At 43.3% G+C, this 15,509-nt stretch overlaps 1 protein-coding gene across 1 annotated transcript in view; it reads left to right on the top strand.

Moving 5' to 3' along the window:
• TRPC5 (transient receptor potential cation channel subfamily C member 5) overlaps positions 1-15,509 on the top strand; it is a 343,345-nt gene that overhangs the window by 276,960 nt on the left and 50,876 nt on the right. The window contains exons 5-6 of the mRNA XM_027963151.2: positions 3,862-4,001; positions 9,130-9,452. Coding sequence (XP_027818952.1) covers positions 3,862-4,001; positions 9,130-9,452 — 463 coding nt within the window. The remainder of the gene's footprint in view (positions 1-3,861; positions 4,002-9,129; positions 9,453-15,509) is intronic.

Here is a 15,509-nt window from a genome sequence, read left to right on the forward strand (position 1 = left end):
AAGAAACTACTGGAATTGGCAGCTGGACTGGCCCTGAACTAAGGCACCTTCCCTCTGTGCAGTGGGATAGTTGTTGGGAATCTCAGAAACATGGTTCCTTCCCCTACCCCGGGCCTGGGTTGCTTGCTGTCACAGGGTTTGCCATGAGATTGGCAGTGTACCCAGGGCTTGTTTCAACTAACCTAACTTCATCAATGACAAGGAAGTTGTCTATCAGTGGGTTTAGAGGGAAAGCCAAGTGTTAGGACAGGCTCAGGGAGGCTGGGCAGGGCAAGTGCTGAACAGTCTATTTGATGCATTCTTTCCCATTACTGGGGTTGAGGGGATGCCACCCAAATCTGCTGCTTTCCTATGACTATGCTAAATGATCCCTATACTTATCCAAGGTCCACATCCTATTTGGATACTGATTTCACAACCAGGAGGGAAACCTAGGAAATTTACACAATTCATGGTAAAAAAGCAGCCTTCACCAGAAGTCTCCAGGCATAATTACATTGCATTGGACCCTCCAGTGCATCACCACCCTCCAGGTCCTTGATACTTAAACTGAGGTCCCCAAACCAGCAATGTCAGCATCAACTTGTTAAACATACAGGTTTGTAAGTCTCACTCAGGGTCTGTGAAATCAGAATCTACATAATCCCCATGTAATTCACATGTATTTTAACACAGGGGTCCCCAACCTATAGGATCTAATGCCTGATGATCTGAGATGGAACTGATGTAATAAATAATAGAAATCAAGTACAAAATAAATGTAATGCACTTGAATCATCCCAAAACCATCTCTCACCCCACCCCACCACCATCCTGGACTGTGGAGAAATTGTCTTCCACAAAACTGGTCCCTGTTGCCAAAAAGTTTGGGGACCGCTGTTTTAAAGTCTGAGACGTACAACCTTGGACCACAGTCACTCCTTTTACTGCTTTCCACATACCAAAGCAAAAGAGACATCTATTAATATGTCATCAGGCAGAATTCCGTGAAACCTACACACAATGAGAGGAGATAAGAGAAAGGAGGATTCTAAATTATTCTGATCCCCATTGCCTAGCTTCACCCCAACATCCAGTGCTTTGGACCATGGCCTGCTTGCACAACTCAAAACTCATTGAGAAGTTTTCCCTCTCAGACATATGTAGTGGAAACTAAGGACTATATGAGATAATAGTGATACTTCATTCAGTTCAGTCACTCAGTCATGTCCAACTCTTTGCGACCCCATGAATTGCAGCATGCCAGGCCTCCCTGTCCATCACCAACTCCCGGAGTTCACTCAAACTCATGTCCATCGAGTTGGTGATGCCATCCAGCCATCTCATCCTCTGTCATCCCCTTCTCCTCCTGCCCCCAATCCCTCCCAGCATCAGAGTCTTTTCCAATGAGTCAACTCTTCACATCAGGTAGCCAAAGTATTAAGTTTCAGCTTCAGCATCATTCCTTCCAAAGAACACCCAGGACTGGTCTCCTTTTGGATAGACTGGTTGAATCTCCTTATAGTTCAAGGGACTCTCAAGAGGCTTCTCCAACACCACAGTTCAAAAACATCAATTCTTTGGCACTCAGCTTTCTTCACAGTCCAACTCTGACAACCATACATGACTACTGGAAAAACCATAGCCTTAACTAGACGGACCTTTGCTGGCAAAGTAATGTTTCTGCTTTTTAATATGCTATCTAGGTTGGTCATAACTTTCCTTCCAAGGAGTAACCATCTTTTAATTTCATGGCTGCAATCACCATCTGCAGTGATTTTGGAGCCCCCAAATATAAAGTCTGACAATATTTTCACTGTTTCCCCCTCTATTTCCCATGAAGTGATGGGACCAGATGTCATGATTTTAGTTTTCTGAATGTTGAGCTTTAAGCCAACTTTTTCACTCTCCTCTTTCACTTTCATCAAGAGGCTTTTTAGCTCCTCTTCGCTTCCTGCCATAAGGGTGGTATCATCTGCATATCTGAGGTTATTGATATTTCTCCTGGCAATCTTGACTCCAGCTTGTACTTCTTCCAGCCCAGTGTTTCTCATGATGTACTCTGCATATAAGTTAAATAAGCAGGGTGACAATATACAGCCTTGACGTACTCCTTTTCCTATTTAGAACCAGTCTGTTGTTCCATGTCCAATGCTAACTGTTGCTTCCTGACCTGCATATAGGTTTCTCAAGAGACAGGTCTGGTGGTCTGGTATTCCCATCTCTTTCAGAATTTTCCACAGTTTATTGTGATCCACACAGTCAAAGGCTTTGGCATAGTCAATAAAGCAGAAATAGATGTTTTTCTGGAACTCTCTTGCTTTTTCCATGATCCAGTGGATGTTGACAATTTGATCACTAGTTCCCCTGCCTTTTCTAAAACCAGCTTGAACATCAGGAAGTTCACGGTTCACATATTGCTAAAGCCTGACGTGGAGAATTTTGAGCATTACTTTACTAGCATGTGAGATGAGTGCAATTGTGCAGTAGTTTGAGCATTCTTTGGCATTGCCTTTCTTTGGGATTAGAATGCAAACTGACCTTTGTGCGTCCTGTGGCCACTGCTGAGTTTTCCCAATGTGCTGGCATATTGAGTGCAGCACTTTCACAGCATCATCTTCCAGGATTTGAAATAGCTCAACTGGAATTCCATCACCTCCACTAGCTTTGTTCATAGTGATGCTTTCTAAGGCCCACTTGACTTCACATTCCAGGATGTCTGGCTCTAGGTGAGTGATCACAGCATCGTGATTATCTTGGTCATGAAGATCTTTTTTGTACAGTTTTTTGTGTATTCTTGCCACCTCTTCTTAATATCTTCTGCTTCTGTTAGGTCCATACAATTTCTGTCCTTTATCGAGCCTATCTTTGCATGAAATGTTCCCTTGGTATCTCTAATTATCTTGAAAAGATCTCTAGTCTTTCCCATTCTGTTGTTTTCCTCTATTATCTTTGCATTGATCTCTCAGAAAAGCTTTCTTATCTCTCCTTGCTATTCTTTGAAACTCTGCATTCAGATGCTTATATCTTTCCTTTTCTCCTTTGCTTTCACTTCTCTTCTTTTCACAGCTATTTGTAAGGCCTCCTCAGACAGCCATTTTGCTTTTTTGCATTTCTTTCCATGGAGATGATCTTGATCCCTGTCTCCTGTACAATGTCACGAACCTCCGCCCTTAGTTCATCAGGCACTCTATCAGATCTAGTCCCTTAAATCTATTTCTCACTTCCACTGGAGAAGGTCCACTGGAGAAGGGAATGGCAAACCACTTCAGTATTCTTGCCTTGAGAGCCCCATGAACAGTATGAAAAGGCAAAATGATAGGATACTGAAAGAGGAACTCCCCATGTCAGTAGGTGCCCAACACGCTACTGGAGATCAGTGGAGAAATAACTCCAGATAGTATGAAGGGATGGAGCCAAAGCAAAAACAATACCCAGTTGTGGATGTGACTGGTGATAGAAGCAAGGTCCAATGCTGTAAACAGCAATATTGCATAGGAACCTGGAATGTTAGATCCATGAATCAAGGCAAATTGCCAGTAATCAAACAGGAGATGGCAAGAGTGAACGTCGACATTCTAGGAATCAGCAAACTAAAATGGACTGGAATGGGTGAATTTAATTCAGATGACCACTATATCTACTACTCTGGGCAGGAATCCCTTAGAAGAAATGGAATAGCCATCATGGTCAACAAAAGAGTCCAAAATGCAGTACTTGGATGCAATCTCAAAAACAACAGAATGGTCTCTGTTCGTTTCCAAGGCAAACCATTCAATATCACAGTAATCCAAGTCTATGCCCCAACCAGTAACACTGAAGAAGCTGAAGTTGAACAGTCTGATGCTGTGAAGCAATAAACCTTTTGCCTCCATTTTTCAGGTTTCATTTGGGGGGAGATAAAGGAAATGTGGGATGGTGGATTTACTGAATACATCCATGACTGGTGGAACCTGATGGATTTTGCAATGAACTCACTCTACCTGGCAACTATTTCCTTGAAGATTGTAGCCTATGTGAAGGTAACTTGGAATATTTGCTATGTTTCTTAATCATTTGTTTACAGTAAGCTTTAGCTATGGGAGCACAGAGTTTAGGGGGCAAGTGCTAAAGACCATCAATGCATATGGAAAGGTACCATAAAATAGACATTTTTTTCAGTGGCTTGTAATCAGTGTCCACCTAACCAGACAATGGAGAATGGAACAATTTGCAAATGAATTCTTAGCTTCTTCAACTCTGACAGTAAAAGGTCTGAAGCTGCTCACCCACTCAGTCAGTGTTTACATCCTCTCTACAGTATCCTCGCCAAGAAGATAGCCCACTGATGTTTGCATGAGGCAGAGATAAAACATTCACTGAATTTCCAAAAGCCTCTCTCAACTCTTGTCACTTCATTAAAAAGTGCTACTCTATATTTTTCTAATATTATTCTTCCTGTGACACATCCATTAGTAATCCTTCCTCATCATGGGGTCAAACAGAACAAAGATGTTCCTTCTCCATAAAGTGCTTCAGATATGAAGTCATCTCTCCCTAGCTTGCTGAGCTGCCTCTTCTCAAAGCCAAATATTCACACTTCCCTCAAGTGTTCTTCATAGGATTGATAGCAGAACCCTAGAAACTTCACTGTGTGAGACATAGATTTATAATAGTCTTTGCCTCCTGCATCACTTCCATCACCGGGATGATCGTTCAAGCTGCTATGAATCCACCGTTTTGAGTATCACCCATTCTATGTCTCTACCAATCCAGATAACACACACACACACACACACACACACACACACACACACACACACACACCACTTTGATGTTTTTTCCTGCATAATGTACAGCCTGCATTATCCTGATAAATAGCTTCATGTCCAGCACCTCACGCTAGATAGTCACAGGCTCTGAGTTCAGGTTTGGTGCTCATTAGATACTGGAATGGCTGCACTGCCTCTACCCTGAAGTGAACTTCTCCAGCATGAGGAAAAGCTGACAACTCCATCTCCAAGACTGTCTAGTCAGTCATGCTTTTTGGCATGAAATCCCACATGAAGGAGTTTTAGAATGGGAATATGGCTGTTCCCCAAATCGCCAACAACTTAGTTTATTTTTACATCTCTAATATGCATATTGCATAAATTTTAAGACCTTGGGAGTTAGTTACATGGAGCGTGAATATTGAATGCAGTCCTAAAACATTTTTGAAAGAAGCTGAAGACTATGCTTATACTTTGTGATGATCGTTCAACACATACTTACAACTTCCTTACAAGAAAAAGCTGGTAAGGAAAATGTTTGGATCTCTGGTTAATGTGCCTGGATGAATTCCATGTCATTCTGGCACTCAGCTGACTAAGTAACACTGTTTGCCAAAAAAACAAAAAATCTTCCTTTGGAAGTGGTATTTATATACTAGAGGGACAATACATTATCAATCTAGAAACTGGTGAGTTCTGCTTAAACAGGAAAGTGTAGAATAAATGATCAAATGATTAACCCTTGGGGATGTGAAATTGTGTCAACAGATGCCCAACATTAGTTAATCACATACCCTGTCCACCTTCACTGGCAAGCCTTCCAAGGACTAGATACTTCCTCGTCATAGAGCATAAGGATAAATCAGCTCATTAAGCTGAGTAAATGCCCCTCAACTGATAAATACTTAACTCAAAAAAAGACATTTGCCAAGAAGTCGGAGCCCTTCACAACAAAGAAGAATTTACAAATAAGAGATGCCACATGCAGACTGAATTTACAATGAGAAATTGTCAGTGAGCAGTCAGGTTCACTCGTGCAGGAAGGTGCATCAGTCTGAAATGAACTCCACCAAGTAGGCTGAGCCAACTTCTATAAGTAAAGACATAGGGCTGGTCCCAGGCCCTTTTAAAAATTTCAGCTCATCATTGCACTGAGGCAGTATGACACACCATGACAGAAACTGGCCTTGGGAAGATCCTTTATTAGAGTGAAAAACTAGTCAACTATATGTATATATACACTCTACCTCACATGGCTACATCACTAAGACGCAAAAGGCACATACCAAAGTACTCAAAAGGAACAAACATACCTCATATTAGCCCTCAGTGCCCCCAAGATAACACTAAAAATGGAGAGTAATTGTCTTTTTGTCTTCTAGGATAGCACCACCTAGATTTATCCCAGCACTCCCTTACTCCATATGTACAGACTAAACTGAACTTTGATACCCATTGAGTTATGACCCTTTCTCCAGCCAATGCTTGGATGAAAACACACCTCCTCATCTTTGTTACTATTGGGTACCCACATTTGGCCAACCCTTTTCAGATTCTGCTTTTGAGTTCACACCCTTTTAATAGGCATAGCGGCCAATTTTCAAGCAACATTCTATCTCCAAGAATATAAGAAAAATCATTTGTCTCCCAATATCACTCTCTGAAGAGTCAGGAAACCCAAAGGTAATCCCTGCTCTGATATTTACGAGCTGGATTACCACAGGCCATCCTTCTACCTCCAGGAGCTTCAGACACCGCCTTTGAAAAATAAGACGGAACTAGATCAATGGGTTTCAACCTTTTAATTTTTTCCCATGGAACCACATCTTAATGCAGGATTTCAATGTACTAAGGAGCTCAAAGGAATGAGTTTGGATTGAGAAATGACTCTTCCTAGCCTCCTCTCTGGTTTCCACAGTGACCACCAGATGCTTCTATTGAACCCTCAGGCTTGAAGGAACACAATTTGATTTGAAAACCACTTGTGGTCAGTCAGGCCTCAGCAAACTGGGCTGCCGGCCAAGCTGGGGCCACTGTTTGTTTACATATTGTCTGTTATTATAGTTCTAGAAGGGACTTCCCTGGTGCTTAGTCGCTCAGTTGTGTCTGACTCTTTTGTGACCCCATGGACTGTAGCCTGCCAGGTTCCTCTGTCCGTGGGATTGCCCAGGCAAGAATCCCGGAGTGGGTTGCCATTTCCTTCTCCAGGGGGTCTTCCCAACCTAGAGATCAAACCTGGGTCTCCTGCATTGCAGGTAGATTCTTTACCCTCTGAGCCACCAGTCCATTGGCTAAGATTCCATGCTCCCAACACAGGGGGCCATGGTTTGATCCCTGAGCCAGGAACTAGATCTCATGTGCTATAACTAAGACCTGGTACAGCAAAACAAATGTATAGTTCTAGAAGAAAAAGTTAAATAGTTTCCACAGTAACCATATAGCCCACAAAGCCAAAAATATATACTATCTGGCCCTTGACACAAAATGTTTGCTGACCTCTATGCTAAATGAGCTCCAAGTTTACTCTCTGCTATCATATTCTATAGTATTTTTCTCTAAAAGTACATACACAAAGCATAGATTTTCCATGAGAATCGTCTTTCACACTTGTTCTGCGATCCAAACTCGTGGACAGTATACTTCCCTGTGGTTATGGGTGTGACTGTGGAGTGAGAAAACCCTAAATGATGAGCTATGCATGTTCCAGTTGAAATCCTAGTTTTAAATGTAGGTCCGCTTTGTTATCAACAAAGAATCAGCATCATTCACATAGACCTCTGAATAAGTAAAGGCCTATTTAATAAATGCACTGTGATATCAACTATTACAGAAGTAACATTTCATAGGAATAGTGCTATACTGACTGTTTAGAGGCCTGAGTTTTAGTCCTGGCTCTGCTACCAAGTTGCTGTGTGACCTTAAGCAGCTCCCTCTGCCTCTCTGGATTTCAGTTCCTCCACTTGTAAAACAGGCATAACAATGTCCACCTCTCACAATTATGTAGCAAATGTTTCCTTTGGATACAGAAATGGAGAGATACAAGATTTGGCCCAAATAAAACCAATTGGCCATCTCAAGTCTATTTGAAATAGAAGCACACATGTGGCAAGTTTTCTCCAAACTCCTCTGACAGTGAGGAATATTGGATACACACAAATGATTTTAATAACACCAGTTTCCTCAGTTGTTGGAAGTGAGGCACATTTTAGAAATGCTAACAATATAATTTGGCCCCCAAAGCAACATTTTCTCAGGAAAGTTGTTTACATTTAGTCCTGAGAAATTGTGATATTTAGATGAGCGTTCAAAGCAATATGCTTCAGATTGTATTCCAGGCAAAATCTACTTCTGTCTTGGGGAAGGTAAAAAGCAATTTCTTGTATTTCCATAACATCTCTCCGTATGGAGTACACAGACTTTCACATATGGGTACATAATCAGACATGTGCAGTGGGTAGGAGTAGATATTATCCTCATTTTCTGGTGAAATGAGAGAAAGAGGGGCAGTTTTAAGTGACAAAGGCTAAATTGGAGCTCAGTCTCACAACGAAGCCATCTCTCCATAAGGTGACTTCCAATATTTTAGGAGCTGAAAGCTCAGGAAATACTGGAACATGCGCAGCCAACCCCAGAAATCCTGGCTCCTCCTCCTTGTTCAGCCCCCTGGTCCATCGTTTGTGCTAAAGGAACATTCCAACTTGTAAGACTATCAAAGCAACAGTAAAATACATCCATACACCACTTGGTGAGCAGCACTAAATTCATTGCCTTGGAGGCTGACATGCCATTTGTAATCGCATGGGGGAAAAGACTATCGGCAGAAAACTCTGAATAATGACCTAAGGATGCTCAACCAGCCCCAAACTGCAATCAGCAGAGAAGTCAAGGTGAACACTGCACACTGAGGAGGCTGAACCTACCCCATGTCCTTCAGTAACTGCAAGTTGTGCCTGGTGCTTAGCACAAAACAGGGGCTTGGGCAGCAAAGCTGGTTTGCAGTCTCATTAGGAAGCAGAGTACTTTGGCCCCACAACCTTAGGCACACCTGTGGCTCTGTTCTCAGGCCACTCCCCAACAATCTGGTCAACTCACACTTCGAAAATGTCTGTTGATAAACCACAGATTGTTACTCCAGATGATTGCTCTGAAATTCATGTTTCTACATCTATGCGCTGAGTATATATTTGGATAGGAGTGGAAGGAAGAGCGTTATTAGCATCATGTATTGACTGGGTGGGGGAAAAAAGACCAGTAGTGCCAATCACGGGGGCCTGTTGTATAAATGAATGCTTGATGCTTAGTTTGATGTATTTATTTGGGTGCAGAAGGGAGGAAAGAGGGGAAAGTTTTCTAAATGCTCACTGTACCTCTCATATTGTGCACTTGTTGTTTCTTTCAGTATAATGGTTCCCGTCCAAGGGAAGAATGGGAAATGTGGCACCCGACCCTGATTGCAGAAGCTCTCTTTGCGATATCCAACATTTTAAGTTCGTTGCGTCTCATATCCCTGTTCACAGCCAACTCCCACTTAGGGCCTCTGCAGATCTCTTTGGGGCGCATGTTGCTCGATATCCTCAAATTCCTCTTTATCTACTGCCTGGTACTGCTGGCTTTTGCCAATGGATTGAACCAGCTTTACTTTTATTATGAGACCAGAGCAATTGATGAGCCCAACAACTGCAAGGGGATCCGATGCGAGAAACAGAACAATGCCTTCTCCACGTAAGACTCCCCACTCTCCTCTCCTGCCTTTTGTCTGCTTTCTCTTTCTTTGCCCTATTTTCAGTCCATATCTTTGCCACTGCCCCTTGACAGTGCATGCAGAGCACACTTATTGATCTCTCTAGGAGACTAGGAGAGGAAGTAGAGTTAGGTGACGGAGGAAAGAGACAAACACATACGGGCTCCAAGGAACTCATCTAAAGAGTAACTTCCGAATTATTTTGGTCATATCTAATATTTTTAAAGGAATTCATGAAAATGAAAGTGTTAGTCACTTAGTCGAGTCTGACTCTTTGTGACCCCCATGAACTGTAGCCTGCCAGTCTCCTCTGTCCATGGAATTCTCTAGGCAAGAATACTGGAGTGGGTTGCCATGTCTTCTCCAGGAGATCTGGCTGGGTCTCCTGCACTGCAGGCAGATTCTTTGGCATCTCAGTCACCAGGGAAGCCCTGAGAAATTTATGGGAAGGGGGTAAATAATCCCTCACTCCAAAAAGCACCGCTAACCAAGGAAATGAAAGAGCAAGGTTATACCTCTCAACAAGTAATTACCAAAGCTAACGTAACCATTCTGAATCAAGAACAAAGAAAAGGGAAGGGTGCAAATATACTTGAATGCATCTTGTGATACTGTGATTTATAATAAAAAATATGTATTTGTTCTTTGTCCCCATTTCTGGCACAGAACTTCTAACACCCTTGGTATTTCCTAAGTGATGAGAACCACAAAGGTGTCTTTGGTTGTGTTAACAAAGTGACTTTTGGACCTTACCTAGGATGGGGGCCAGTTATCCCCATGTGATTAGAGGGTTGGAACTTCTAATCTCACCCCTCAACCTTCCTTTCAGGGAGGGGAGAAGGACTGGAAATTGATTTCAATCACCAATGGCTAAGTATAGGAGTTGCGGATTCGATCCCTGGGTTGGGAAGATCCCCTAGAGGAGAGCACGGCAACCCACTCCTGCATTCTTGCCTGGAGGGCACAGAATTCCTGGCAAGTTACAGTTCATAGGGTCACAAAGATTCGGACATGACTGAGGTGACTTAGCATGCATGCACACACTGATGGCTAATGATATAATCAACTGTGACTGTGTAATGGGGGCTTCCCCGGTGGCACTAGTGGTAAAGAAGCTACCTGCCAATACAGGAGATGTAAGAGATGTGGGCTCAATCTCTGGGTTGTGAAGATCCCCTGGAGGAGGGCATGACAACAATATTCTTGCCTGAAGAATCCCATGGACAGACGAGCCTGGCGGGCTATGATCCATGGGGTCGCAAAGACTCAGACACAACTGAAGCGACTTCACACGACTGTGTAATGAGCCTTCCATAAAAACCCAAAAGGACAGGGTTTGGAGAGCCTCCAGGTTGGTGAGCATGTGGAAATTTGGGGAGAGTGGGTGATCAGAGAATACAGGGAAGCTTGCCCCCTATACCTTACCCTATGCATATTCTATCTGGCTGTTCCTGAGTTGCATCTTTTTATAATAGATCAGTAATCTAGTCATTTCAATGTTTCTCTGAGTTTTATCAGGCACTCTAGCAAATTAATCAAACCCAAGGAGAGGATTGTGGGGAGCTCCACCTATAGCCAGCTGGTCGGAAGAATGAGGGACATCTGGGAAAACCAGAAGGGGAGCAGTCTTGTGGGACTGAGCTCTTAATCCGTGGAATCTGATGTTATTCCCCAGGAGTGTCAGAACTGACTGAGCTGGCTTGTAGGACACCCAGCTGGTGTCGAAGAATTGGCAGTATGAGGGCAAAATATCTCCTCATTCCCACAGATGGGAATTGAGATGGGAATTTAGTTAAGGACCCCTTAGGTGGTGTCAGAGAAATGGGATTTGCTCAAACAGCCCTGGCTCATGGAAACATGGGGTTTGGGGAGAGAAAATATTAATAACTAAAAGGGCAGGTGGATGGTGAATTTTTAATTCCTAGATGGAAAGGAAACAGGCAAAGAGTAAGATGAGAGTCAGCTCAACTTCTGGGGTTACTTTAAGGTTTCAGATGTACCAAGGCACCAAGCAGTGATTGGAAATATCTCCTATTCCCACTTGGGACACAGAAGACAAGTAATGACCCTCTGTCCACCAGTCCTCTGCCTCCGGTATGGAACCCCTGTGCCATTACTTTATAAACTCAACACCTACTTCTCTAGGACCTTTAAGCCTCCAGAATGGCTTTTATTTTCTGACAAATCACTGTTAGGGGAAGCAGACAAGAGAAAGAAAATAAGCATATATTAGGAAACGTGTTAGTTTCTAGGAGCAGCCCTGTGCTTATGCCAGACTCAGTGCCCTACACCTTGTCTATCTCTAGCCCCTGTTCTGGAAAGTGCCAGTCACCTGGTAATCATAGTCATGACCCCAAGGTCAGGAGGGATTCCTAGATATTAAGTTAAGATACAATGTTCCCCCTTAACTCTATAAACTAGAGCAGATCAATGGACTCAGACATTCTAGAAATGTGTTAAATAACAAAGGCCAAGGCGGGGAAAAGATTTCTGCTTGGCCCCAAGTTGTACCAATAGAGAAAGGGAAAAAACAATGCTATGTAGCCAACCATTATAATTGATCTCTAGCGACATTTCCTAAAATGGATGACAAATAACCATTCACATTCATGGAGATGTGAATAGACATGAAAGCAAGATTTCTGATTGCGTGAGATTTGGAAATGCTAGGAAGAATTTAAATGAAAAGTGAAAGTGTTTGTTGCCCAGTTGTGTTGATTCTTTGTGACCCCATGGACTGTAGCCCACGAGGCGCCTCTGTCCATGGAATTCCCCAGACAAGAATACTAGAGTGGGTTGCCATTCCCTTCTCCAGGGCATCTTCCCAACCCAGGGATCAAACCCAGGTCTCCCACATTACAGGCAGATTTTTTACCTTCTAAGCCACCAGGAAAGCCCCTAGGACAAATTTAAGAAGGGCTTAAGCCAGCGCAGGGCTTCTCAGAGACTTTCCATTGTGAATCTACAGTAAACGGAGAGGTTTCCCCAGATCTATTTACCAGCATGTTGTTCCGGTGAACACAGTCTGGAAAACTGGCTTGTCCTGTCACCCATTTTCCAGCACCCACCCCCTCCACTAGGCCACACTCCCTGCTTCTCCTCCCAGAACTCAGGGCAAAATCGTGGATGGGGAAACCAGACTATGTGAAAGGAAAAAAAGAAGCCAAAATGGGATGACAAACAGATAGCGCCATTTTGGTGAAGCCAACCAAAAGTGGACAAAGGCAACTGGTCACCTCTCTAGTGCCTCTTGACTAGGAACTGCTTCCTCTCCTGCATTACTCTAGAGATACAACTCACATCACCCTGTTTTCAATACAAAGAACAATCTTATAGTGGCTTGAGCACCAGGAAATGGTATCTGTTCCCATCAAAGCTTTCGACAGAGTTGCACATGTGAATGCAAGGTGCATTCCAGGAGGCTAGGTCCCTGCCAATTACCTTCTCATGGGAACTCTGCTGAGGAAGTTTATGAAATGTCTCCTTATAAGTCAGTAGTGATGATTAACACCCCTGTTGCCAACTGACATTTTATTCCCATCACTTGCCCAGCAGGGATGATTGACAAGAATGGACACCTGTCATACACAAAATTATATCTTGGGTGTCAGGTATGAAGAAGTATTGTCATGCTGGGACCAAAGCAGTGGTAATGTTACCTCAACCTCCCTTCTAGGTGTTGGTTTTTTCCTCCACAGAGCTCTGACTTCTGTTTTCCTTTAAATGCCTCAACTCAGGCATTTATAATAACTGCTAAAATACATGCTACTTAGACTGTCATGAAGACTCCATTTTTAGAGAAGGGGAAAAGGGAGCCTGTGAATAGACCTGATGTAAACTATGGCATCTGCTTGTTGTCACCCTTTTCCTTCTGATTCTCTAGAGATGTTATTGTTATTCTTCAGCTTAAAAAAGAAAAGAACTTTCCTGGGTGCACAATTTAGGGGGACCTTGTTGTCTTTGGTGACAACTGCCTGACAGTACAGTTGGTGGTTTGAGTTCAGTATTGAATACTGGGGGTACCTGGCCTTCATCCACTGTTGAGAGCAATTGGGAAGGTACCCTCTGAGGGCATGGGACTTGGGAGAGAAACAGGGTGGAAGTGGCAAGAAGCTGACTTGGTGGTCCTCTTGTCCTTGTGAGGTCCCGGCCCTCAACTCTGGATGCCTCCTGAACATACTTGGCTGTTCCACACTGTTACACAGGCCTTTCAAACATAATGTTCACAGATAAATTCCTTAGCTCTATGTCCCCACACCAAACCCATCTCCCTTTTAACTCCTCATCTCATTAAAGGATACTAGATAGACTCCTAGGCGCCATCTTGGACTCTTCTGTCTCTCTCAAGCAACACATCCTGTCTCACACTCAGTTTTGTCTACTTCCTAAATATCTCTTCAATCCATTCTCTGTATAGACACACACACACACACACACACACACACACACACACACACACACAATACTGTCTTCATTCAGGCCTACATCATCTCTCCCCCAAACTGCTACACATTTAATTGGTCTCCCTGCCTCCAGTCTTGTGTCCCCTCAAACAATTTCCCACCTGCTACACAGAAGTCTCTAAGTGCCAGTCTTATCTCGTCACCTTCTGGTCTCTTGCCCACCTGGTATCAGTATCCTCTCCAGTGTAAAATTCACCTCTTTCCTATAATGCACAGGGCCCTGGAATCTGGATCCCACCTCTCCAGCCTTTCATTCCTCTCCTCCATAGTCAACATCTTGCTCTTCCCAACTTCAGGAGAGCATCTTGGTCCTACAGTCCTTTGTACTTTGCACACCATCCTCTTTGCCTGGAATGCCCATCCCTGTCTGGCCAGCCTGGACAACTCTCCCTGCCCCTTCAAGTGTCTGTCAAAGCCTGACCTGCTCTTTTAAGCCTGTTCTTACCCATTTCGACCCCACTCTCAGTTACAGGCTCTTTCTGTGTTTCCCATGGCATTCTAAGGACATCTCCATTTTAAAAGGTAACTTATAATAATAAAGGTAATAGTAATAATAATTTTTCCAGTGGTCATGTATGGATATGAGAGTTGGACTATAAAGAAAGCTGAGTATCAAAGAATTGATGCTTTTGAACTGTGGTGTTGGAGAAGACTCTTGAGAGTCCCTTGGACTGCAAAGAGATCCAACCAGTCCATCCTAAAGGAGATCAGTCCTGGGTGTTCATTGGAAGGACTGATGTTGAAGCTGAAACTCCAATATTTTGGCCACCTGATGCGAAGAGCTGACTCATTTGAAAAGACCCTGATGCTGGAAAAGATTGAGGGCAGGAGGAGAAGGGGACAACAGAGGATGAGATGGTTGGATGGCATCACCGACTTGATGGACATGGGTTTGGATGGACTCCGGGAGTTGGTGATGGACAGGGAGGCCTGGCGTGTGGCGGTTCATGGGATCACAAAGAGTCAGACATGACTGAGCGGCTGAACTGAATAATAATAATGTAATAAATACTATATTTTAGTTGTTTGTTGCCTCTCTCACCTACCAGACTGAGACTCCCACTTTACAGGTCTTTCTCCTACCATAGAGGGGCCTAAGACATAAAGAAGTTCAACATGCCCATTGAACAGCTGAGTGAAAGAATGAATTCTAGTAGCAACCCTATCTTTAATTCTAGAAGATTCACTTTTCCTTCTGCCCTCTCTCGCATGGCTGAAGTATCTGGCCAGTTCTGTCACTCTGCTGATCCACTTTGAACTTGCTGTCAGCGACAACCCTTGGCCTTTCTCCTCCCTTCTCATCCTGTACGTGGGCACTTGGCCAGAGAACTAACCTCTACATTGATCCCTATTAAACTTCATCTTGTTAGTTCCAGCCCCTTGATCCCTATTAAACTTCATCATGTTAGTTCCAGCCCCTTGCTCCAAGCCATTGTAATCTTTCTGAATCTTATTTCTGTCATCCAATTAGCTTTTCTTCCCAATCTTGTATCTTCTGAAGATCTAAGAAGCTTGCCACCTATTCTCATATAAAGCATTGATAAAACTGTCATTCAGGCTTGTATTTGCTGGGTA

This window comes from Ovis aries, chromosome X, assembly GCF_016772045.2.
Source record: "Ovis aries strain OAR_USU_Benz2616 breed Rambouillet chromosome X, ARS-UI_Ramb_v3.0, whole genome shotgun sequence".
Classification (NCBI taxonomy): domain Eukaryota; kingdom Metazoa; phylum Chordata; class Mammalia; order Artiodactyla; family Bovidae; genus Ovis; species Ovis aries.